Source organism: Colletotrichum costaricense (genome assembly GCF_030867565.1).
Source record: "Colletotrichum costaricense strain IMI 309622 chromosome Unknown Scaffold_10.1, whole genome shotgun sequence".
NCBI lineage: Eukaryota > Fungi > Ascomycota > Sordariomycetes > Glomerellales > Glomerellaceae > Colletotrichum > Colletotrichum costaricense.
Window position 1 is genome coordinate 23,983 of NW_026848239.1, and position 23,608 is coordinate 47,590.

Below are 23,608 nucleotides of genomic sequence, written 5' to 3' on the forward strand. Positions count from 1 at the left end.
AAAAGGACGATACAATACAGCTCTTTGGTTCTAGAAAGAAAAAAAAGGGAGCGGGCGAAAGAGGGTGTGTAGGATGCAAATCTGTCGTCCTCTTTTTTCGCCAGTTGGATTGCGAGAAGGAGCTGGGCGACAGGAGGCGAGCCGATAAGAATTTTTTCCCGGCCTTATCTGCCCATCACTCACGTTTTCGCTGAGCTTCGGTTGGTTCCTTTGGTTTTCGGTGGGTCTTTCCTGCGACTAACAGGGGACGGGATGAAGCAGCCACTCATTGACGCGCCCCGGGGCGCTCCGGCTTCGACCCCTGCGAGGCAAGCTTTTAGCGTCTATCATCGGAGCACTCATACTTTGGCTCTCTCAACTCAACCTCAGGTAATGTGAACAATCACGAACCTTTGCCTACTCCCTTTGCTCAAACATACACTGAAGTTCCAACGACGTGCCAGAGTCGTATGACAAACCACTACCCTTTTGTAGACCGGTCAGAACGGACAGTAGAAGGTCTGGCCAAATTTATGACCGGTAACCGGTTTGCTGTACACCGTATCCCTGCTCAACTTAGTCTTCCCTTAATACTCTGTACTTTATCTATCATAAGAATCTCGAGGGAAGCAACTCTCACTCGTTTGCACCAACAAAAACCAAAGGTCGTTGATTCATTAGTGTTGAAAATGAGTTTCTCTATAACCCAATCCTTGCGCACCACCAACATTTCGTGGCGATGCGCTGGCGAAACTCCGATTTCTTTGATCATCGCAGGAAACCTCCTAGTCAAGTAAGCTCTCAAGTGAGATGCAAATGACAAGAGGCTTTCCTAACTAAGCTCAACCCAGCAAGCTAGTGTGAGCTATTGTAAAGCTCAGGTAGAGCCCGCTCCATCCCACACTTGGTCTAACTGAATCTTTCAAGTAGAGATGTTCCACCGAGAAAAAGTACCTGCGTTTGCAGCAACCATACCTAACCAGAACCAAGGAAACGGAGATATACGCCGAAAGTCTAAACCCGAAAAAATATGATAAAATTCCCATATCATAGTGCGTTAAATGTCCTCATGCCGGTCATCTCATTGTCTCTTGGGCGCCACGATGGACAGGCCCTCGCCTACACCATCGGATAGACCTCCTGTGAGGCCCTCAACCGTCCAGGCAACGGCCTCTGTGAGAGCCTGCCCGAGCCTGCCGTCGCCAACGTTGTACAGCGCCCCGGTTATGCGCATTCCCTTGCTGCCGATCGCGTTGGCGAGACCCATGCCCGCACCCACAAGGTTCTCCGATATCCGGTACTCCCTCTCCGTGCGGGCCGCTAACCGCAGCATGAGGATGATGTACGGCAGCGCCAGGTGGATGAGGATGAAGATGTTGACGACTGCGATTTGGACGCCCCGGTGAAGAATCGATCTGCCGTTGTTCGCACCCCGCGACGGAGAATACGCCCGGCCGCTCGGACTTGGTGGTGGGATGAAATTGGAGGGTGTCGACGTGCGGAGTCGGTGAAGCTCGTGTTCGTTTAGGTCGCTGGGAAGGGCCTTAAGGATGTACTCGACGCCGTCGAGAAACGCTTTCCTCTCAAAATCGACTGCCGGCCGCCTTGAGGGATGCCTCAACTCATCTTGGGCGACGGCGATCAAAGCAAGTCCTGCGGAGCAAAAGGTAAGTCGGAGGCATCAACCAATATCACAACGGCTCTCACCTTGCTGGGCGAAGCGCCAATCTACGTTTGAAGATTGGCTAGACGCTTGCTGTTGCTGTTGCTGTTGCTGATAATACTGTTCCGTTTGTTGCCGCTGCTGCTCATGCTTCTCGGCCGCCGTTCGCACCTCATACGTCCGATGCTCTGTGGCCACCAAGCTCATGTGCTGCTCTTCCGTGCTCTCGGAGACGAGGCGCGCCTGCGTAATATTTCTGTGGACGCCGTCGTCGAGTCCCGACAGGGTGCGGGTGTGTGATTGCCTGCTCGAGGTGAGGGTTTGCATGCTTGCGCTCTTGCGGATAGACCGCAGCGGCGGTAGCCGGGACTGAAGAGATGTTGGCAGCATCGAGAAGACCGTCGATGACATTCTGTTCTGCGGGAGAGTAATCTCTTCGAAAATGGGACCCCAGGGCCGCAAGGGGGGCATTGTGTTTTTATTATTCCCCTCTGGAGCGGGAGGAAGGCGAAGGAAGGGGGGTAAGGCGCTACCGTCCGTCCGTCCGCTTGTGTTGACAATCTATGGTTGTCGGGGAATTCGGTGAGATGGCGTGGCGGTCTGTTCTCGGTCTGCTATTCTGGTAAGTCCCAGGCTTGTGATGGCGAGGGCGTAGGGCGTTGTCGCCAGTGAAGGAATGTTACGGACCAAGAACGTCGAGATCTAGCCAAGCGCCCGTTGCTTTGCGACTGAGGGAATGTTGTCGAGAAAAAGCGTTGATAAGAGAGTGCCCCGCTTGTTGTAAATCCCACGTTCAGATGTGCTTGCGGCAACGGTTGTACGCAAGTGAGAGTGGTTGGAATTTTTGAGTCTAAGATAGGCAGGATGCTACGCAGAGGAAGACGACGAAGATGAATTGGCAAGAAAAAACAAAAATTGTTTGGCTGATCCAGGTCGAGTCCTAGGATAATCAGTGGGTTTGAAGCTTCTTTGAGCGAGTTGCAAAATCCAAGGTGAGACAAAGAAAGCGAAGGGGGAGGGGGGGGAAAGGTTTAAGAGAAGAGGCAAGGTCAAGCAAGGCCAGTCACGGAGTGCTGTACCTAGTAGAGCAAGGTAGTAGTAGGTACTTTGGAGTCTCGACTAAGAAGCGAAAGAACCTGCAAGTGGAGGGGCAGATGGAGTGTATCGGTTGGGAGTGGTGAATGACCTGTTTCTGCCCCCGGTTTGCATCTTCTTTCTTTGGTAGTCGTTCCCGCTGAGGCGGGTAGGGGGCGGGAAATCTGATGGGCGGATGGATCGAATCGGCGGTGGCCGGCTCGCAGATAGTCTGATACGAAGTGGAAAAGAAAGTCCCGTCAGATGAGGCAAAGTTTACCTCATGTTTTGGGAGATAATACGTCTCTCTACTTCTCGAGTCTCTGCAAGCACGGAACCTTGGCTGTCAAATGCAGAGTCAGAGAACGGTAAGGTACGGATAACGATGAAAAAGGTACTTTGAAGTCCTCATGTCTTTGTTACGTACTATGCGCGTCGCACCGTATTGCGTAGCAGAACTGCGCAACATGCTGATCGAACCATGATACAGTGACTTAACACAAAGGCCCCCCCCCTCCCGCCTCCCATCTTAGCTGATCATGCCCAAACAGCCTTTTGCAGTATTTTTCTTCCTTCTTTGCCCCATGCTAATTATCGCAGATTCGTTCGCCTTGTTTTTCTTCTTCGTTTCCTCGTCTATGGCAGTGGATATGTCCTGCGGTGAAGGCGGGCCCCACGGGGAGGGACTTGCAGTCTAGTCAGCCAGTCCAAAAAGCATGTGAAAGACAGAAATGTTGGGTCGAAGCGGGGCTCTCTATCGGTCTTGTCTTTCTCTATCTGATCCATCCATGCTCCCATGCCCATAGCCACCCACAAAACACATGGCGCCAATGCAGCGAATGCATGAAGAGGTAGCCCTCACGCGGAAGTCTACGGATACGCCCTGTCTCTCACACGCACACTCACTCTCTGAGTCTCTCGAGGGTCCCCACCCTAGGTACATGCGCGCAATTAGGACGCTAAGTGTTACAAGGGTCCAGTGTCAAGAGGCTCCTGGCATTCATGGCCTCTCACACAGCACTGTGTAGATATCGCAGCAGAGCAGCGCGTGCAGTTGAAAGGATTACAGGCCATCAAGTCGCCATGTCGCGAGCCCTGGCTGTGTCACGCTGCATCTTTCTGCGGGACATTATCTTGAACCCGTTTACCCCGTTGTAGGGGGGGCTGATTTAACGGTTGAACGAGCGTCGCATGAGATCGGCAGAAAGAAGCCTCCGGTTAGGAGTGACATTCAGTGACACAACGTCTACAATCTCCAAGCCAAAGACTTGGTGGCGCTAGACAGGAACGAGAAAAACGGAATGGGAGGAGAAACCCACCCCCGAAGAAAAGAATAGAAAGAAACTAGACTCGTACAGCAAGTGAGATCCAGCCGTCAGAACACGCCGCCAAATCTTGGTACGGACACTGGGCTGTAGCATCCCGTGCCATGTACCCCTCCTTGAACCCCTCCACGCCCTCCCACAACTCTCTCACTCACCATTTCAACTACAAGATGAACCGCATTCTTTCACACCTCAGTAATGAGATACTTGCCTCTGTCTCATTGACACTGGCGCTAACTTCCCTCCTACTCCTCCTGCTGTTACATAGTAGCAAAACCTCGGATTGTTTTTGATCAAAATGCGGCGTAAAGAGAGGGGTCTTGTCATCCCGAGTTTGAATTTCCAACAACCTCTTCTTATCAGTCGAAGGAGACCAGTCGGAGAATTGCCTTATCTTACCTACAGGGTGCAATACCGACGGCATGCCTAATCTGGGTAACCCAGGAAACAAATGACGAGATGTGACATTTCGCAAACAAGACAATCATCAGTGTGACGGGCCCTCGTGCTGCTGTATTACGACAACTCACGCAATCGATGAAGAACGATAAAGATTGGCCCGCGGCCCAGGCCCAAGTCTCACCTCTGACTACCTACACGCCTGTACCATGTTGCGCCCACGTCTCAGTCTCTTTCCTTTGCCTCGAAGCCACCTAAACATGCATTCCATGTTGTTATCCGCCTCTTTCACGGTCCACGAATCTCGGCGGAACAGAACCCCCACGTGTCTCTCAGGAATTCATGTCCGAGGAACGGGTCGTTTTCCCGAGTCATTCTCAAATCGTCCCGTGCTTTTTTCCCACCCGACTTGGGGAAACGCGAGGAAAGCCTGGACCCATGAAAACGTTGGCTCGTTCAGGTCTTCAGTCCAGCAGCATGAGAAGAACTTTGCCGTCGAGATAAGAGACTATTCGAGGCGGGACTTCTTTTATTAAAATGGTAATGTAACGTGCATGTTGCCACCCATCATTGCATCTGGAGCCAACACGCATATGGCCGTTGCCCCCCCCCCCCCCCCTGAGGCGAGACAGTCTGTCCGGTCACACAAACCACTATCATGCGGCTCGGCCGAGTGAGAGTGAGAGAGCCTCAATCACATGCGCTGCGTCTGCAACGTGATGCCAAGGCAGACAAACAACCGTGGTGACGAACATTCTGCTCGAATGAAATCGAGTAGTTGTGATAATGACGAGAACAACCTACCACCTCCGTCCCGTAGTCTCTACATAAGCTCCACGTATATATCCCTCAAAGCATGTCATGACTTCCCTCTTGTATAAACATCACTGACGAAACGTGAAAAACCACTCCAAACTTTCCTGGTGGTGAATTTGAATAAGCGCCAAACAAAACGAACGAGTCAAGCCCACAGGAGACGTCAAGCTCGTGTCATTCAGACCCGATGAACCAAACCCCTCATGAAGATGGGCGACACTTATACGATTGCATTTATACCAACGGCGCCTGGGTCTCCCGCTCTCCGTTTCCTTACTTGCGACAACTACCGGAGTGGCGTGCCCTTAGGATCTTATCTCGACCAAGTTCAAACCGCCCCGTTCAACCGCAGCACGTGCTTATCAAGCTCGAACCGACTCATCAGGGTCCTTCTTCTCAACGCATATTCTCACTGCATGAGGTAAGGTAGTCAAGCCAGATCCACATCGCGCCATCAGCCAGCTAAGCCCACGGTTCCGAGGAGAAAAGTAACATGTGCCAAAGTAGTGTAAGGCCAGGTAGGCTTCCCCACAGCGTTGGAGGCATAAGAAATATGTGCCATTATATCCTCATCCATCCTCCTCCAAACTAGACTGAAGCCGAAGAGTTCTTCGTTCTCGGCTGTTTCTGTACGAGTATGTATGTGAGTGTGAGTGTACAGAATTCCCAAATGCACATACCCCGCCCAATCTCTTCCCATGCCTTCAACAATCAAGAGAACAATGCGCTGTGAAAGGCCCATCCCATTTCGTCTCAATCCAAGGCTACCTTATGCCGCCTTCTCAGCAGCAATCTTAGCCTCCATCTTCCGCCGCGCCGCAAGAATCATTTCGTCCCTTCGCTTCTGCAAAAGCGACTGCCTCTCGTCCCTGTTCGAGCTCCACCCCTTGGCCGCCTTCTCCTTCTCCTTCTCCGCGACGGCGGCGGCGTCCGCTTCCGCTTGCCGCTGTTGCTGCGCCGAGATCTTATCTTGGAGCTTGTATCTCGTAATCAGGTCCGGCTGTGTGGGCTTCTCGGGCGCCTTGGCCGGTGTCGAAGAGCTGGACGCTGCGTTATTCGCTCCCGGCGGGGGAGGGGGCTGGAAAGTGATTGGAGGCTGTTCGACGACACGTACCAAGGTCAGCAAAAAAGAAGTGCGCTACATTAGGAGAAAGTGATCCGTGTATCGTGGGGCATAGTGGCTCCCAGCCATGATGTTGTCGCCGGCGCGCGCGTACTCGGCACACCGAGCTTTCGCCCGAGATGAAGTTGGGAAAGGCAAGGATTCAAACTCACAGCTTCCATCCGTCCTGCGAGAATCCTCTCAGACGTCGCCTGGATATTTCCGCCGTTTCTCTGCAAATCCCAAAGAATCGTTCGTCTGTCTACTTGCGGGAACATCTGCTGTATCCTCTCCACGGCTGCCTCGCGCGTACGTAGTACCGCTGCAGCGCTCTGTCGCGGCGCCGGTGGCGGGGCGGGCGAAAAGAACAGGAACCGTATCACGAATGCCGTAACCAGCAGTATCATCACCAGATACGGCAGCGAGATCTGCTCGTTTGCCATGGCAATGGATTCTGTGTCTGTGTCGTGCCGCTCTGGCCGGTGGAAGTCGTTGGTTTGGCGGAAGGCCGGAGTGTTTGCGGGCTCTCACTATCAGAAGTGGCGGTTGGAAGCTTGGAGCGGTGTAGGCCTCATGGAATTTGCAACAAAAGTAAAGAGAGTCGGAGGAGCGTATGGCCGCTGCGCGTGGAATGGGGATGTCGTCGGATCAGATGCGTGGAGTCCCGCTGGCAGCTTTTATGGAGTTGATGAGTTCATCAGCCCTCCTCAGGGAGCAGGGGTTTGGAGCTTATGTGGACAGTGGCGCGCAGTCGGAGTTACCCGCGCTTTCCCATGTGAGGAAGTTGAGCACGGACCGCCCAAACAACTACCAAACTGAAGCTCCCCAAGGTATCTGAGTACCTTTCTCCGTAAGGATACCTTCAAATAATGGTGCAGAGGAGATATCTCTTACTATACCAAGCGCTTCCGACGTCCAAAAGGTAACATCACGCATAATTGGAAGCACGGAAACAGAAGACAGTTCTCGTTCGCAGCATCGGCGTCGTCATTTTATTTCCCTTCGTTTGACGGCCGTGGGTAACTCCCATTGATCAGTGATTCATACACACAAAGCAGCGGCAAATATGCAGCGGCAGCCATTTGCCTGGCCAGCTTCATACCGGAAGCCTGTAAAACCATGCCGTATCAACATGACTCAACGCCTGTCGGGTCTCATGCCCAGTGCCCAGGTACCAAGTCGTTTCCAGCCTCGTCAATAAAACGAGAAAGCCAATGAACCATAAACCCCAATTCAACTATGCAACCGGTTGTGCCAGATTCGTCTCCAGGTCACCGTAGTGGAGGGTGAGTTCTCTCTGTATTCAAGATTAGTCATTTGCGCTCAATATCTGGAAGAGAGAAACCCAAGACGTACCCGCTCCTTGCGCCAGTTGGTGGTGTCCCAGACGATGTAGTAGCCGCGTTCATGGTGGGGACCAAGGCTAGCGGGCATCATGAGCTCGTCCTTAGTCAACCAGAAATGCAGCTTCTTGTGCCAACGCCAGTTTCGGCTGTGCCTGCAAGGTTGTTAGCAGTGGCCACCTTGGGTGTAAGAAATACATACAACTCGACCGCAGCCAATTGTTGCTTGACGTCCTGTGTACAGCTGTAGAAGATCCAGAACAGGGTCTCCTCGTTGAATGACGGGATCTTGGTCTCAATCGGTTGCACATTGGTCACCTTGTAACACTCAGGAAGCCGGACGCTGGGAATCGCGGGACGCGGAGGCGTGTCGTCGAAGAGAGAGTAAATCTGCGTAGAGATGAGACTGTCATGGTCAGTAGGTGTTTCTTTGTAAATAGTCAGAATGCTTACTCTGGTGAGTTGACGTTGAGTCCGAACTCGTTGGGATCCATTCCCTGCATCAGCGCGCCATAGCTGGGGTAGTTGTTCATGAGAACACGTAAACCCTTCATGCCGAATTTGTCAATGGGCGCCATTCCCGCCAGAGGGTCCTGCACGTCGGGCGATTGGCCTTCCTTCTCCTCTTTGGCCTTGCCATTGCCTGTGACTGCGTCGTTGCCAATGGCGCCGGGGGGGTTTCTGGTCTCTGCGGACTGAGAAGCGCTGTCGCCACCATTCTCTTCAGAGAAAGAGTTGCCTCTTTCGACAGATGCCTCTTGTATTCTTGCATGATCTATATCGCGTCAGTGAGTGTGTTGTCGTCCGATGAGGTGGGTTCGATATACCTTGCACGCTAGCGATGGAAGGTGAGCGACCATCTGAAGTTCTGCTATTCGCGGAGAGCGCATTGAGAAGACCGTTGCCGGCACCTGCGCTTCGGGCAGGAGGTATCGCGGCGGTTGAGCCAGTCGCCTGGCTGCCACCGAAACCCAAAGAGGGCATTAGGTTAGCACTGCGCTCACCACCGATTTCGCCGTTCGAGTTTCTGTTCAAGGGCGGGAAATCGTCCACAGGATTAGACTGGGCTTGAGGCGCCGGACCTGCGCTGCTCTGACCACCGAAGCGAAAGGCGCCTTGGCGAGCCGAAGTTGGCGTGAAGAGCTCATCCTGGCCGCTCTGAGCCGACAGTGGCGTCGACTGCTGGTTGCGTGGCACTGGGCCAGCACCCAGGTTCCGCGACGCTGTTGATGACCACATGTTTGACTGACCGGTGGTGTTCATCTGGGCGTTGTTGGAGAGAGATGGAAATTCGCTACTTCAGAAGTCAGTACCACTATCAGTGCTAGAAATGATGGGTGAAGCAGTCGCCCGCGATCGCGCCAGACGCAGTGATGAGGAAGGAGAGGAAGGGGAAGAATAAAAATACGTCTTTAGGACATCCGCGTAGCCCTTTTTGGGCTTCTCGCGAGGCGAAGAAGACGATGCTTTATCCATCTTTTCTTGTCTCGCTGCTTTCTTTCGGACAAGACGTTGCCTTTTGCCCATGATGAAAGGAAGAGAAGAGACAAGAGCTAGAGAGACCTGAGAAAAGTAGAAAGACCAAAGTGCGGCTGGCCGTGAAGCTCAGAATGCGGCTGGTGCTACTACTTTGGGTGGTGATCGTGGGGAAAGCGGTAGGTGGATGTGCAGGGTAGCCGGTGAGAGAGGAAAGAGGAAAGAACGTACGAAAGGTCCAGCGGCGTTGCCGGTTGCGACCCGCTTAAGCTCTGTGCAAAGCTCACATTTCCTCCAAGTTGACGGGCTTGATTTGGCAAGCCAGCACCTCCCATGGGTACTCCTCCTCCAAATGCCCAGCCAGATCCATTACTGCCTGTATAATTCCAAGATATTCCACGTCAACATCAGGTCTTCCCACAGGCACCGCCTTTGTACCCAATCACACCACACATATGGAGACAGAGCTGAGTGTTCCTACCTATTTTCCCATTTGGTAACCTGTTTGATACTGCCCTCCCAGCTTGTTGTTGTTGCTGTTGTTGTTGCTGCTGCTGTTGGCCACCAAAACCTGCCGGTATGCCACGCAGTGATTGAGGAGCTACTCCTACTGGTTGCGCCCATTGTCAGCTTGGAGGTCTTGCATAGTGTCGCCTAAGAGTAGCGAGGCTCGAAGCCATCATCTTCAAGAGTAGCGTGTGTACGAGGGGTCCATTATTGTCCATCCAAAGGCCGTGTTTACGTCGAGGTGTATCAGCGCTGGATCTCGAGGGTGAGGGCTACATGTCGGCGCTAACAGTGGCAACGATCTACTGAGAGTATCATCGGTGGCGTGACGTTTCGCGTGCATGGTTTCGATGCTCCTCAAGGTTTCTCGACAATATAGAGGCGCGGCGACCACAATTGAGAGGTGCGACGAGATCCAAGTGGCCTTGATGGACATACAAACGGCGGGGTACCCCGAGGCTGAAAGGGGACGACTAGAGGGTCAGGCCTACCTGGTCGATTCATGATGAAGGCTCGGGGAGTGTACGGTCGCTTTCGGGAGTCGCGTCGTATGGTTCGTCGTCGCGGGGAGTTCGAGGGTCAATTAGGATGCGTTCGTGGTCGAGGTGGCTCGAAAGATTATTCTGGCTCGAAGCTTGCACACACGAAGGAAGCTCTATGCGGATTCCTGGTGTACAGTGTACAGACGTCGAAGCCCAGCCAACACTAACGCGCGGAGGACCGGTCAAAGATGGATCCGATGGCCTGTGCGCCCAGAGCCCCTCCAAAAAACCCCTGCATCAGTGCGAACACGCGCTACTGCCGTACATTCACCTGGGGCCTTTTTTTGACATCATGTCCCTCTCAACACATGAGATGGCAGCTTCCAGCATGCATTGGCTTGATGCTTTCCACCAGCCGAGGCACTCGCTCTCTTGCTACAAAGTCACTTGCGCTGCCGTCTCTGAAAGCTATTTTCTGCACGCCTTGCAGTCGATGTCTCAATGATCACGCGCCCAGAACAACGCATCGTGTCTCAGAAGTTCTATTCATATGCTCGAGTTGATTGTATCCACCAAGCTCTTCTCAAAGTCGACGCCCTTGAGATGCCTTCCAATGAGAATGATCTTACCTCCCTGAGCTTGCGTAGCCTCGCGCGATTGGTCAGGCGAGTCAAGAATCTCGAATATCTCCCTCACGCCCTGGATGAGTTTGATATCGCCGTTGTTAAAGACGAGCCGACCCTTTGACCGATGGACCTCAAGCGTCGTCTTTTCGTCCCCAGGAAGCTTACGGTCCCAGAGGATCTTTCTCAACCACCAATCGATCTTCTCCAGTTGTGAGGGTGCCAACTTTGGCACTGGTATCGAGACGGTCGAAATGGTCTACACTTTATCAGCAAAAGAGAAATGCTGCGACTTTCGTGGAATCACTCACCGAATCTAGATGGCTGTGGCCCTTTTGGCTGGTATCGAGCTCCGTGACCTGGTCATAGGCATGCAAATCCAGCAAGAACCCCTCCAATCTCGGCACCTCGCTCTGCTTGGTGACGTGTATCTTGGCGAGTCCATTGATAGACTCTATCCTCGATCTGATCTGCCCTAACTCTTCTTCGGAAACCAGATCCGACTTATTGATGACGATGACATCAGCATGTGAGATCTGGACGTGAGCCGTCGTCATGAGCGGACCGTGACTATGGCCGTCATCCTCTTTGTGATCTTCGTCGATCTCAATCTTGCCGGCGGGGTCATCAAGGCTGCGAAGAATGTTCTTCGCATCTACCAGAGTCACGATACCGTCCAAGTAGATTGTGCTTCCTAGGCCATCGTCGACCCAGAACAGGGGCGCAAGGTTGCCAGGGTCCGCAAGACCTGTGGTCTCTAGCAAAATGTAATCGAACGCGCCCTTCTTCTCCATGAGCGACTCGATGGCGTTGACACCAGTGTCCCTGAGCGTGTTAATACAAATGCGATCAGTTGATGGGGTGTTCCTACTTTACGGAGCAGCATATGCAGCCGTTGCCGACTTCAAGCCACTCCTCAACTTGCTCGCCACCTTTGTTGACAGTGAGCGACTTTTCGATATCGAGAGCTGAAAAGCGTCAGTGGGTTCAAGTGGGTGGTTACGTCCGAGGAAACCAACAGTCGCCAAACTCTGCGAATAACATTAGTATAATGCCCCGCTACACATTTGATCATGCGATCGGCTTACCGTTCATAATCACGGCAATCTTCTTTCCATGTTGTGCCGTCAAGATGTAGTTGAGCAGCGTCGTCTTCCCAGCACCGAGGTAACCCGTTACGATGGTGATCGGGACCTTGATCTGGCTCTCCGATGGTGGCAGATCATCCTCAACAACGGTTCCGGCCTCTACCAGATCAGGCGGGGCATCATCGTCGAAATCCATGCTAGGATGGAGGGGAACCCTGCGAGAGAGCTCAGACCAATTCTTTGCAGCTTAAGAGGCGAATGGAAGAAAGCAGCGAGTGCCTTGCAAGTGACTGAATTTCTTTAGTCTTGGAAAAAAGCTGTAGAGTTGAGAGAGAGTTCTCAGTGAAGAATACGCCCTTCAACTGACTTATCAAGCGAAGAAAGTTCCCAGGCACGAAAGAAGTAGTATTCGAGGCTTGGAGTACGTACCTATTTGACGTCGTCTGGTCCCACACGCCGGCACTCACACTCACCCAAAAAAAAAAAATAGAAAGAAGGACACACGACCGTCAGTGGCCGGGGAGGACTTCCTGACTAAGCTGAGCCAGGGTGTGCCGGGGTTGTAACAGCAGCGACACGGCAGCACCAGGAGCTCTGGCCCCAAAGCGCTTTCATTCGATGTGGGTGACCTGGAGCTCTTGATTAGCCGCCCGACCACGACTTTTCGCCCAGCTAGAACAACACAATCCATCCACGACATACCAACACATCTACGACAGTCTGTGACCGCGAATTCTGGAGGCGCAAGGGGGGAACACAACAGCTCTTGAACCGCGGTTGCAAAATACTCTCCAGTCGCTCGTCCTCTCCTACATCGTCTTCATCACGGAGACCACCCCCCGATACCATACCATCCCACACCACAACCACTCCGTCACCTCCTTTCACAATGGCAATGGCGCCGAGCTCGCCCCGGCTGCCCAGTCCGCCCCCGCCCGCTGAGATCCAAATCGGTCCCAAGTCCCCTTCCACGGGTGCGCAATCGAATCGCGAAGCCTCGCCGATGGAGCAGTCTCTCATTGAAGCTAACTCGAGGCGTCGCATACACCCGGGAACGAAGGCCGCCGACATGGCTGCTGGACCGCCGCTTATCCCCCTTAATGAGGTTCGTAGCAACGTCCCTGTGAACAGCCAGATTTAACCTTGCGATTCTGCCGCTTACAAAACCCTTTTGCACAGCTCGACTCGGCCTTCCAGCTCCAGGAGCATCTCGCCGCCCTCCACTACCACCACACCAAGAGCAACAGCGTCCCGATAACCCGTACGACCGCAATCCAGCTGGCAACGCCCCCGCCGGGCATCGACCGCACTCTCTGGCTGTACGAACTGTGTCGCTTCCTCATCTCGCAATGCAACACCCTCATTGTCGGCTTCCTCTTCGACTCCCCACCCTGCAGCGCGGCGACGTGCCCCGAGATGCGCGCATCAGAGTGGCAGTTCCTCTGTGCCGTCCACGAGCAGCCCAAGAGCTGCTGCGCCATCGATTACTGCTGCCACACGCTCGACTGGGCCGCCAACATCGTTACGGACCCCAAAATCTTCCCCTCGCGCTTCGTCGTCCTCTCCGACGTCCACAACAAGGGTGTCGCCGTCAAGAACCTCGTCAACGTCTTCCGCCGCTTGCATCGCATCTTCGCGCACGCCTGGTTCCAGCACCGCGCTGTCTTCTGGACCATTGAGGGCCAGACTGGACTGTACGTCTTCTTCAAGACCGTATGCGACATGTACGACCTCCTCCCCGCCGAGAACTACAAGCTCCCACCTGAGGCCGAGGGCCTGGAGACGGCAACGGCGGTGCCTGATGCCAACGGTGGTGATAAGAAGCCGCTTCCAATGTCCATTGTGAAGCCCAGCCACCGTGAGAGCCTCGGACAGAGCGAAGACGACAACTTTCAGCCTGTTGGCCGTACTGCTACGAGACGTCATGTCAGGGCGAGTCCCTCTGTTGGCAGTGCTGTGACGACAGTGGTGGAGGCTGACGAGGAAGACAACGTTGTACCAAATAAGTTGCGGGAGATGCGCATCTCTGCCCCCGAGACGCTCGAGGAGGAGCCCGAAGTGGCCGATGTGCCGGTGATTGTTGAAAAGGAGATTATTGGAGATGCGTCGCCCACAGAAGAAAAGGAGGAGGCTGCTGCGACAGAGCCTCAAGTGGTCGAAACCGACCACCCTGATACAGAATCCGATGCGGAAACGACTTTGGTCTATGAAGAAACCGAGGGCGGTATGGCCCACCCAAACCAACCGCGGCTAGATCTGAACTTCGAGGAGGATGAGGACGTTCCTGCATCAGGAAGCGAGGCAGCAGCCGAAGGCGCCGACGAGCCTAAAGACGCAGATGACAAGACGGCGGATGAGGCTCCCGATGCAGCAGCTAAGGATGACGACGAATCTGGCGAGATTCCCGACGTCAGCACTCACGACTTTGCTCAGGAGTCAACCGCCAAAGTAGACGAGACTACGACGACAACAGATGCCGCAGATGCGGACAGCAAGGCTGAAGAAGCCGACAAGGCGGAGGAAACGGAGCCGAAGCACGAGGCAAAGGAGGAGAAGGCGGAGGAGGCCGAGGGGGGTAAGAAGGAGGCATGACAGAGGGAGAAAAGGGGTTTTTAATGACTTTGCGTATTGATGAATGTTCAAGTTACAGACTTGTTGCCTATCCGTCAAACCCAGGGGGGTGGTGGTTCTGAGTTGGGCAGGATACTGGTAGACCATTTTTCTTCTTTTTTCTATTATTGTAATGAGACGAGGTCCACGTATGTGTATAATATTATTCTTCGTTTTTGGAGGATTTCTCTTTGAAGTCTCGTGATGTCATTTTTTTTGTCAAAACGTCTCACGAGGTTGTGTGTATAAATAGGAAGGGAAAAACAGGTCTCACACAGAATCTATGTCTAACGTGGAAGCAAGAAATATGTGTGATGAAGATATGAAGAAAGAGATAAAGAGAACGAGGAAAAAAAATGTCCAAGAAAACGAAAACAAGATATAATACATTAATTCTCCTACAAGGGGTGCAGAGGGGAATTTTGCTCAAACGAATAATCGGACGGGGGGGGAAGAAAAGGGAGAAATGGAACAGAAAAAGACCCAACGCCAAAATGCGTGTGGCCTTTGCCTGGGCATGGCATGGCCTCTAGGGGTTTATAGATGTAGCCCTCTAGATAGAAGGGGGAATGAAGAAAAAAAATATGCCGCCGCTTTGTTTTGATCCGTCCATGCTCGAACGTTTCCCCCGTCGTTTCCACCGTAACGTCCGCTTCCAACGAGCTCCCAACGAGCCCCGATCCTCCCAATCCATCTTCCATAATGTGCATCGTATGCCATCCAACTTTTCAGCCATGGTGTTTGCCGAGTCGATCAAGACCTCCCGCCCCCTTTTTTGTTTTTATCGCTTCAACTTTTCCCTCCCATGTTCTCGATTCCCTTCCCTCTTTTCCCCCTTCCCCCCCAGAACTTTTGGGTTCCAAGATCTATGCAGCCTGGGTTGCATTCTCCTCCGTCATTTGCATCTTTGCAAAAATGTGTCTGACTTCTCGAAGGTTCTCCGCCTGGGCGGTTGCGGCATTGGCGTTGCGTTCATCGGCAAAGGTCCGTACGTCCTGGAGGATACGGCTGTAGCCCTCGTCGTTGGGCAGCCACCAGCGCACGCAGCTGGGCTCGTGGAACATTTCAGCCATCTTGGTGCGGAGTGATATCGGGTGTATATATCTGTGTAGGGTTTCGTCAAACGTCAGTGTGCCTGTCCTGTCGTGTGCGAGGTAAAAGGCAGAAGGTTGTAGCCAGCATGTCCACGTACCCCATAGTCTCTAGCAAAGCAAACTTCTTTCGGATCCAGTTGTGGTGTTTGGCGTCCTGCGGTAAGAACAAAGCCGAAAGGGCAATGCAAGCCTGGATCAGGATTAAACTGCCCCTGGGGCTCGACGGCCACCTCTCGACAGCCTCAAAAATTTGGCAGATGGCGTATGCATGACCTCTAAGCTCGCCGTAAAGGTGTTCCCGCTGCGTCGTCGACGACTGACACTTGTGCATCATCATGGTAGAGTTGAACTCGCTGGTGAGTAGCGTTGTCGAGAATATCGGGAAATCGTACAAGACTCCTGTGATAAACGGGTCGACGATGTCGTCCTCCCCCAGAGGGCCCGCGTGGCTGAAGTCGGTGACGTAGTAAGCAGGGTCCGTAAGTGCGTGATCCCATCCGTCTTTCCAGCCCTGGAGCGAGTTTTGCAATCGTTCGTGCTCCGTCGCGAAATCTTCCGGTGTTATCTGGCCTCGGCTACCTCGGGCGAAGAGGGTAGACATTTCTCTCGAAATAACCCGCAGGCGACCTGATTCCGCTTCGAGTTTCCAGTGCAAGCTATCTGCTTCGTCCGAGACGGCTTGCTGATCGCAGTATTCTACAAAAGTAATGAACCACTCGGGGGCTAGCATCGTGGGAAAGCCGCCCATCATAGCGATGAAGATGTCGAAGCGTCCGTACCAAGACACAATCATTCTACCAAGAGGAGTCTGCGTAGCTGTCTCAGGCGTGAACAAATGTGTCAGCATCTCGAAAGCAGCCTTCTGATGCCCCATAAGGTTGATCCAGTCGCCCAGATACTCCTGTATCATGGATTAGCCACATCTTTATTTTCCATCTAAATTCGGGGACTGCCATACCTCGATTGTGGCAAGCTGAAGGACGGTCAATAGCATAGCAATATTGTGCTTCTCCTTCCTCTTCAGGGAGTTGAGCAGCAGGATAACACTCTTATTGTAGTATTTCAGAAACTCTTCCATCTTGCCATTGGGATCTTGTATCGTACGTTGGTAGGCTGCGAAGCCCACAACCGCGTATAACAGAGCCTCGTTCTGCAACGCGAAATTCGGCAGAATTACACGGAAGAATTCGTGTGCGTCAGTGAGCATACAGTAATGATAGTGAGTAACGTTTTCGCAGAAGTATTCCAGATGCTGCCGGAGGTCGGGGGGCAGATGGGACCAGTCGGCGTGACCACCTAGGGATAATATCGTAAGATCCGGCATCGTATATGCGGTAGTTGTTTGGCTGCTCGCGGTAGACGTCGAAGGCGAGGCGCTCTTGGTCCCCTCGTGTGATGGCGTCTCGGAGCCGTGCCGTGTACCTCCCGTACGTTGCAGGTTGAAGGACGAAGCTGTGCTGCTTCTACTCGGCCCAGAAAACTGTCTCTGGAAAGACTCTTCCTCTCCTTCGTCCTCGTCAAGGATGGTGTCTAGACCGCCGGGTTCGGTCTCGTCCTCTCCATCTTCAGCATCGTTGGAAGAATCCGGACTGGCCTGCTGTTGAGTAGGAGCTCCATCTTTGGATGAGGAGCCTTGTGCTGGAGATCCTTTGGTTGTTGGTGGTTCCGGATAGATACATTCGCGGCTACCTTTTCGACACCCTATGGTTACGTTAACGATACGAATCACAGATACCTCTTCGGCCAAACATACTATCGCAGACTGGCCGGCTTTCATCGCACTACATCGAGTTAGAAGGCTACAATCTTGAAGAGGACGCGGAGACATACCTTTACTCTTCTACTCCTACACATGTAGCAACCGGATCGTGTTCGTCGGTGCTTGACGTGATCTAAACCCGAAGACGACTTTCTTCGGTTCCTCGAGGATTTGGGGGTAGTAAGCCCAACGGGGTCGGGGAAGCCTGTGAAATATCCAAGGTTGGGATATGGCCCAGGCATGGCACCGCCCATCATAGACATCTGGGCGCCTGGAAATTGGGGTGGATGTATGTCCTGCGGGCTTGTAGCTTGGCTAGCTGCCACCCCCGTCATGGAGGTGAGAAAATGGTGATAATAGTCCCCCATACTTGCGGCTAGAAGGGGCCGATACCGTGGTTTTTAGGCGGAAGGCAAGGGACTGAGAAGGTGAGATTTTGTGGATCGTGTGCTACGATGACCTTGGGGGAGCTGGCATGCTCTGCCTGTACTCAGAAGGACCGCAAATCCGTATCCCTTGGAGTTCGTGGGTCGCTAATCGTGACGGCAATGCGAGCTATGGTGGGGTGGCTAGACTAGGCGGAATATGTCCAAGCAAGCCAAAGGATGGAGTGAGCCAAGTTGTTGTTAGGGAATGAATTCCTTGAGGTAAAAAGACGGAGAGCTGTGGAAGGAGGAGCCGCCCGGATAGAGGGACGCGGTGGCCCGGCTAGGTAGATCAAATCGAGAGCTTGAGATGGCGAGCTGGTAGAATCTGATCCGGGGCATGGATACTGTTCCTTCAAAGCTGTAGCTTGAGTCCGTGGCAACCTACGTATTTCATAAAATGGCTAGGGGAACAGAAACGGCGGACCCGGCATATGTCGAGAGGGGTCTGTGGTTGTAGTTGTGAGCGGACTTGGGAGGGAGATTATTCGCTCCTTGTTTTGGGGGAAGTAGTGAAAGGGCGAACTGTTCCACTCAGAAGAGGGTCTCGGTCACCCAGAGCCACACCAGTTCTTTCGATAGCCTTCACTGCGGGTGGTGATGACGGTAGTGGGGCACTGGGACGGCCACAATGTAACTGGGTTGACTGGAGAGCGGGTATCGCAGCTCGCGCTCTGTTGATCTGCTGGTAGGTTTGGCGTTATGGCGGGGGCTCCTGGAAGCTACTACGCTAGGAAGGGAAATCAAGACCTAGACAGAGATGGTGAGGTGGTGTTGTCTGGCCTCCGTGTCTGAATCGATCCCGGCAGAGCTCAAAAGCACTTGGAAGCTGTTGAGAATGTGGAGGGCCGTTGTGGTTGGCCTAAGCCTAGTTGGAACTCAAGGGCCTGATGAAGCGCCAACTGGCATGAAGATTGGTCCTGAATATCGACGAGTACGAAGAATACGCCGTATTGTATAACGAAATACACGGCAACGGCTTGGTGAGTAAGGTATCGATGTGCCTCGTTCCACTCACTTGGGCCCGACAAGGGGATTAGATCGAGTGAAAGGGTTGCCGAAGAGATTCAAGCAGATGAGTACGTCAGATCTGAAGACTCGAAGCCAGCGGTAAGGCCAAAAGTGAGACGAAACTGCCCAAACATGTGGGTATTGTAGCTGCGTTACAGCCAGAAGAGGCGTGGAATGTAGATTTCAAAGTCAAAAAGCCCGCTGGTGTGTGATGGTGTACGGGTGGGTGGCGCCAAGTAGGGAGCGAGAGTCGACCAGATGGGCAGCTCTGAGGTGGCCTAGGATACGTGACTTGCCGAAAATGTGAAATGTCTAGACGGTTGGACAGTCCACAACAGTAATAGGATACTCAGGAATGGACTGGGATAGAGAACGGTTGTGCTGAAAAGTGATGAAAGAAGCTGGCGCGGGGTGAAGGGGTTTTTGGCGCAGCCACCCTTGCGAGCTCTGTGTCTTGCTGGTGGTTCCCTAGCCTCGGGAGAAGCGGTTTGGAAAGACGGCCCTAGATTGATTAAGGTTCCGGGATGGCGCGTGAGTGCTGGGGCGGCTGAGGCGTGGCAGACGCTGGCAAGAGGCCGATCCAAGGCGTGATATGGAGTCCCGTCACCACCCGTGTCTACTGATGAACGTGGCAACGGCTGGTCGTCCTAAGCCCAAACGGCTGTGAATGTCCGGGCTGTGCTCGAATTGGTCTGGCCGTCTGCCCAAAGTCTTAGCATAGGGAGAAGAGTAAAGATCGTCCGACCCAGCGGTACCGGCAGACAGGTTCGACTCACCCCTCCGCCTGAAGAGATGGGTTTCCTCCTCACAAGCGTACAAAGTACAAAGGACTCTGGATCAGGAACTGGACTGAACGTCAGAACCCGGCGGAAGAAGAGGCACAGATAAGCCCTGGCAGAATGATGAGACAAGGGTCTTGTGTCTAAGGTGATGTAACGGGCCAAAGCAAGCGCCCAGGTCGGTGGTGGGGGCAAAGCTGGGAATGAGCTTGCTGGGGTTGGGCGGGAAAAGCAGATAATTGAAGCCCTGTCAACATCTGGTTGTTGAAGTTTGATCAACAGCAGTCTAGCTGAAAATGATGTGGAGGTTCCTGTTGTTGATCTGATGTTCTGATCTCGGATCCCGCGAGAGAAGAGCCGTGACAGCTGGGCATACTCGCCCTGGAATCGACATGGATGAGTGAACGGCGGCGTCCTCACTAGTTGCTTAGTACGACCCAAGTTGCACCTACACGGCCGCCAGGCCCATCCTTTGAAACCGCGTTCCTTAAAAGCCTGTCCGCGCAAATTTGCCGTGTAGCGCAGATGCGTTGAGCGGCGCCAGCGCTCGTCTGGCAGTTTAAGAAAACCGTGGGCGCGTTCTTCTGTGCCACTCTAGCGCGGAACTTGTCCAAGCCCTGGCGTCCAGTCACAACTCTAGGCCTATGAGCTCGTGTTAAAAGGTCACTCTTAGACAATGTGGGCCTGGTCCTGTCTAAGACGGCGGAGATTGATGATGGGAAGCTCCCGTGGACCTGTTGACAGCTACCCGTCACAATGGGTGTATTACTTGGAATGATCGTATTCGAATTTCGAACCATATGAGCAGTATCCGCAGCAAGATGTTCCCCGCCGAGTCCGAGCTATCGTTGCTAGCAGACTTTGCAGAAAGGAGCCAAGGACCCGTGGAACACGCCCAATTTGCAGCGGGACGAACGGCCAGAGGCACGGGGGAATACCAGAAGAAGGGGACTGACTGGCCAGGCACTCATGGATGCTTTGCGTGTTCCCAGGCTGTCGGGGCGTCGAGCCATGGGCTTAGTGGAGGCATCAGGAAGAGGAGCAAGACAGAGAGACCAGCACCCCTCATCAACCCTAGCCACACCCACACTCCACACCCACTTCCAGGTCTTGGGTCCCAGGTTTCGATGTCATTGAAATGGTGAAGGGGGTGTCGTTGGAGCGGGAGCACAGACATGGGGTCGGGAGGTGCGGCCGGGGTGGTGTGGCGGAGGGCGCAAGGGCAGACAGAGATGTGAGAGCAGTAGGTAGCGGCAGCATAATCTAGCTTTCTTGGCTTTGGGAACCTGATGCCGCTAGCGCCCATGCTTAAAAAGGCGGCGGTCCTGAGGATGGGACGAGAAATGAGTTCAGGTCGGTGCCGTTGCCGCCGTCGTCTGTTGCTGTCGTGTAGCTGCCGGTGCCTGTGCTCAGTGACATGTCGCACTTGAGTGGAGAAGCTGGATTTGGAGAACGGGAGTCGGCGGGATCGTAGGGGGCAGGCGTTGACAATAAGATGCAGCTGAGGGAGCGACTCGATTCAGTATTGAGCCGTCTGACGGTTGAGAAAAGGAAAACGTCGCAGCTGAAGCACCACAAAGCTAGCAAGATGCCAGGGGAGAGGACTGGCCCTGGCAAAAGAGTACCTGATTGAAAGTTTCTCCGCCCTGTTGGTTCATGTAATCCCAGTGCCTGGGCGGTCCCCCCCTCCCCCCCTGTGGTCCCGAGAAGCTCGTTGAATTGTCTAACCTCCTTCAGTCTATGCCAGAATCCTTGGGTAGGTATTGCGTATCCGTACGCGATATGACGGCTATGTCGAATGAACAGAGGAGATCCCAGGGACGACGGCTGATGTGCAATATCGAGAATATCAATTGCTTGCAGTGAATACACCAACGGACCACTTGCTCGGGGGCGTCTGGCGCTGGCGCATCTCGACCAAAAGCGGGAGAGCAGTACTGTCTGTGTACGCAGTCCGGATATAGGGAAACTTCGTAGGAGTCGACGATCGAGACTGGCTTCCGTCCCAGGACAGTCGGGGCAGGGAGGGCCATGCCAGTGGTTGAGGCCAATGGAGGCGTCGGCTGTGGATCGAAAGCGGGCACTGATCAACAATCCCAACATGCAAGCAGAGCAACATCGTCCCATGCCAGGATGAGCGGCAGAAGGCGAGGGTGGTTTCTTGCTCCGTAATACGTACTTTGCGCAGCTAAAAAGGCAGCCAAGTGGGCGTGCCAAAGGTTGATCTGACAGGGCTCGTTCAAGGCGGGAGGTCGAGCCTGCATTAGTCGATATGCAGCAAACGCTGTCGTGCGCGGTAAGGAGGATATTTGGAAGAGGAGCAGCTGGGGACTCAGGAGATGGAGAAGTGTCCGGATTGCTTTGTACTGATGGCTAGATTCATCGAATTGATCATGGCCAGCGGGCGTAGGCATTGCATTGTGCAGTACGTCGTACCCATTTCCGTATGTAGATGTCTTGTTGAATCATCCAGATTCCAGTTGTGTCCAGATAGGTAGCTCGAGGTTACAGGGGGCTTAAATTGAGATGCGACAACGATAACCTGGGCACCGTTTACTTTGATCCAGGTTGGTTCAGACCAGGCTTTGCATATCGCGTGGCCTGACCAGCCATATCGAGAAGTGAAAAAAAACGAAAAGCGTGGGAGTCACGTGGGAATTGTGTTCGTCGTGTTGTATCGCAGCACAGGCACGATGGCATAGAACTTGAAAGACCTGACGCAGAAGAGATGGCAGACGAACAAGGCATCCGCGGAACGGAAGGAAAAAAAGAAAGTGGAGAGTAGCCCGAGTGGGGATGGTGAGTTTAAAAGAGTATTATGTAATTAATGTGCTGCAAAAGAGGGCAGGAAAAGCAGGCCCCAAGCAGGCCCTCTTGGATGATCAAGTCTCGAAACAGCAGGAGTCAAAAACTGGACGGGCCGGGTCCACCTTCCAAGTTCCCACGATTCGGTCCCATGGTGCCGTCGGCGCCGGGGGCCTTTTGTCAAGACTCAACCTGCTTAGGTACGGAGTACCTTACTATGCAGTACTCCGTATGGATGATGGAATACTCCGTAGGTACCGCCTACCTTACTCCGTACTCACTTACTTCGAAGCAGAAAGCAGGCGGCCCACGGCTCGTCGAACCCCCCCCCCCCCCCCTTCCCCTCGTCTTTCCTGCCGTGCCTGCCTCAATTCTGCCAATTTGGTAATCGGAGAGAAACATGACATGGCCCCGTGGTCTATCCGAATGGAGTACCTTGGGAGCAAAGCCCTGCTCATATCCTGGACCTGAACACATTTCCATCTGCATTCGACACTCTACTTCAGGCGTACGAGGAGGGTCAAAAGGAGTTGGGGTTGAGACTCAAGAGTCAGTGACAACTCGGTATGCAGTCATGTTCATGGATTCAAGGAATGCGCGGCAACGCAAGATCCGACGATACACTGGAGACTTGATGCATTCGTCCAACCAGAGTTCGTTCCTATGGCCAAATATATATCGGTCAAAGTTTGCAACGAGTCGATCATTGGATAATCTAATGGCCAAGGAACTGTGTCTATGCATACATGGTCTTACGAACCTCGATTTTCCCTTGGACCTTCCTGAATCATTCAATTCTGTCGTCTACACTAGGTACTATTATATCTTGATACAGGAGTGGAATCCCACAAAATGAGAAGCAAAAATAAAAGAGCGGTGGGTGGCGGAACCCCAGTTAGCACCAAGCAGACTCCAGAGCAAGGTACACTGCCTTACCTCAATAATCAGTGGTCTACCATGTAATAACCATGTTTTCCTATTCCATGATTCCAGTGCCCTAAGTCATGAAGCTGCCAACATATGCCAAAGTCGGCTTCAATATCCGCAAGTCCCTCAGTGAAGAATTCAAAATTACAGCGTCCAACCTTGCACGGTGGCTTCATCTCCGCATTGCACCTGCTTTAGGGGCCGAGCTTGAGCAAGGAAGACCGAGGCTGGACAGGGACCTGCAATATGTAGCGCGTGCTTTCAAATTCTCAGGTAAGATCCGGATGGTAGGGAAAGTGCCGGCTCTTGATCATTGCGCCT

General features: G+C 53.3%; 8 protein-coding genes across 8 annotated transcripts; 1 reads left to right on the forward strand and 7 right to left on the reverse strand.

Moving 5' to 3' along the window:
* Positions 1–1,060: 1,060 nt before the first annotated feature.
* Positions 1,061–2,113, reverse strand: CCOS01_09611 (uncharacterized protein; the record flags this gene model as incomplete). Its single annotated transcript, XM_060457769.1, has 2 exons — positions 1,061–1,632; positions 1,687–2,113. 2 exons carry the CDS (start codon positions 2,111–2,113, stop codon positions 1,061–1,063), a joined length of 999 nt encoding a protein of 332 aa, XP_060310934.1.
* Positions 2,114–6,025: 3,912 nt separating this feature from the next.
* On the reverse strand, positions 6,026–6,801 carry CCOS01_09612 (CUE domain-containing protein; the record flags this gene model as incomplete). Its single annotated transcript, XM_060457770.1, has 2 exons — positions 6,026–6,352; positions 6,532–6,801. The coding sequence occupies 2 exons, from the start codon at positions 6,799–6,801 to the stop codon at positions 6,026–6,028; spliced, it is 597 nt and encodes a 198-aa protein (XP_060310935.1).
* Positions 6,802–7,595: 794 nt separating this feature from the next.
* On the reverse strand, positions 7,596–9,177 carry CCOS01_09613 (NOT2/NOT3/NOT5 family protein; the record flags this gene model as incomplete). The annotated part of the gene is made up of 6 exons (XM_060457771.1): positions 7,596–7,655; positions 7,715–7,856; positions 7,904–8,107; positions 8,155–8,476; positions 8,529–8,995; positions 9,110–9,177. 6 exons carry the CDS (start codon positions 9,175–9,177, stop codon positions 7,596–7,598), a joined length of 1,263 nt encoding a protein of 420 aa, XP_060310936.1.
* A 1,535-nt stretch (positions 9,178–10,712) lies between these two features.
* Positions 10,713–12,073, reverse strand: CCOS01_09614 (CobW/HypB/UreG; the record flags this gene model as incomplete). Its single annotated transcript, XM_060457772.1, has 5 exons — positions 10,713–11,048; positions 11,101–11,614; positions 11,661–11,757; positions 11,809–11,820; positions 11,878–12,073. The coding sequence occupies 5 exons, from the start codon at positions 12,071–12,073 to the stop codon at positions 10,713–10,715; spliced, it is 1,155 nt and encodes a 384-aa protein (XP_060310937.1).
* Positions 12,074–12,766: 693 nt separating this feature from the next.
* Positions 12,767–14,469, forward strand: CCOS01_09615 (Mob1/phocein family protein; the record flags this gene model as incomplete). The annotated part of the gene is made up of 2 exons (XM_060457773.1): positions 12,767–12,982; positions 13,057–14,469. The coding sequence occupies 2 exons, from the start codon at positions 12,767–12,769 to the stop codon at positions 14,467–14,469; spliced, it is 1,629 nt and encodes a 542-aa protein (XP_060310938.1).
* Positions 14,470–15,353: 884 nt separating this feature from the next.
* On the reverse strand, positions 15,354–17,603 carry CCOS01_09616 (uncharacterized protein; the record flags this gene model as incomplete). The annotated part of the gene is made up of 5 exons (XM_060457774.1): positions 15,354–15,591; positions 15,680–16,482; positions 16,540–17,282; positions 17,335–17,362; positions 17,412–17,603. The coding sequence occupies 5 exons, from the start codon at positions 17,601–17,603 to the stop codon at positions 15,354–15,356; spliced, it is 2,004 nt and encodes a 667-aa protein (XP_060310939.1).
* A 1,820-nt stretch (positions 17,604–19,423) lies between these two features.
* Positions 19,424–20,068, reverse strand: CCOS01_09617 (uncharacterized protein; the record flags this gene model as incomplete). The annotated part of the gene is made up of 1 exon (XM_060457775.1): positions 19,424–20,068. A coding segment is annotated over one exon (645 nt), but the record flags the coding sequence as incomplete, so codon positions are not given.
* A 795-nt stretch (positions 20,069–20,863) lies between these two features.
* On the reverse strand, positions 20,864–21,467 carry CCOS01_09618 (uncharacterized protein; the record flags this gene model as incomplete). Its single annotated transcript, XM_060457776.1, has 2 exons — positions 20,864–21,056; positions 21,436–21,467. The coding sequence occupies 2 exons, from the start codon at positions 21,465–21,467 to the stop codon at positions 20,864–20,866; spliced, it is 225 nt and encodes a 74-aa protein (XP_060310941.1).
* Between the last annotated feature and the right edge of the window lie 2,141 nt (positions 21,468–23,608).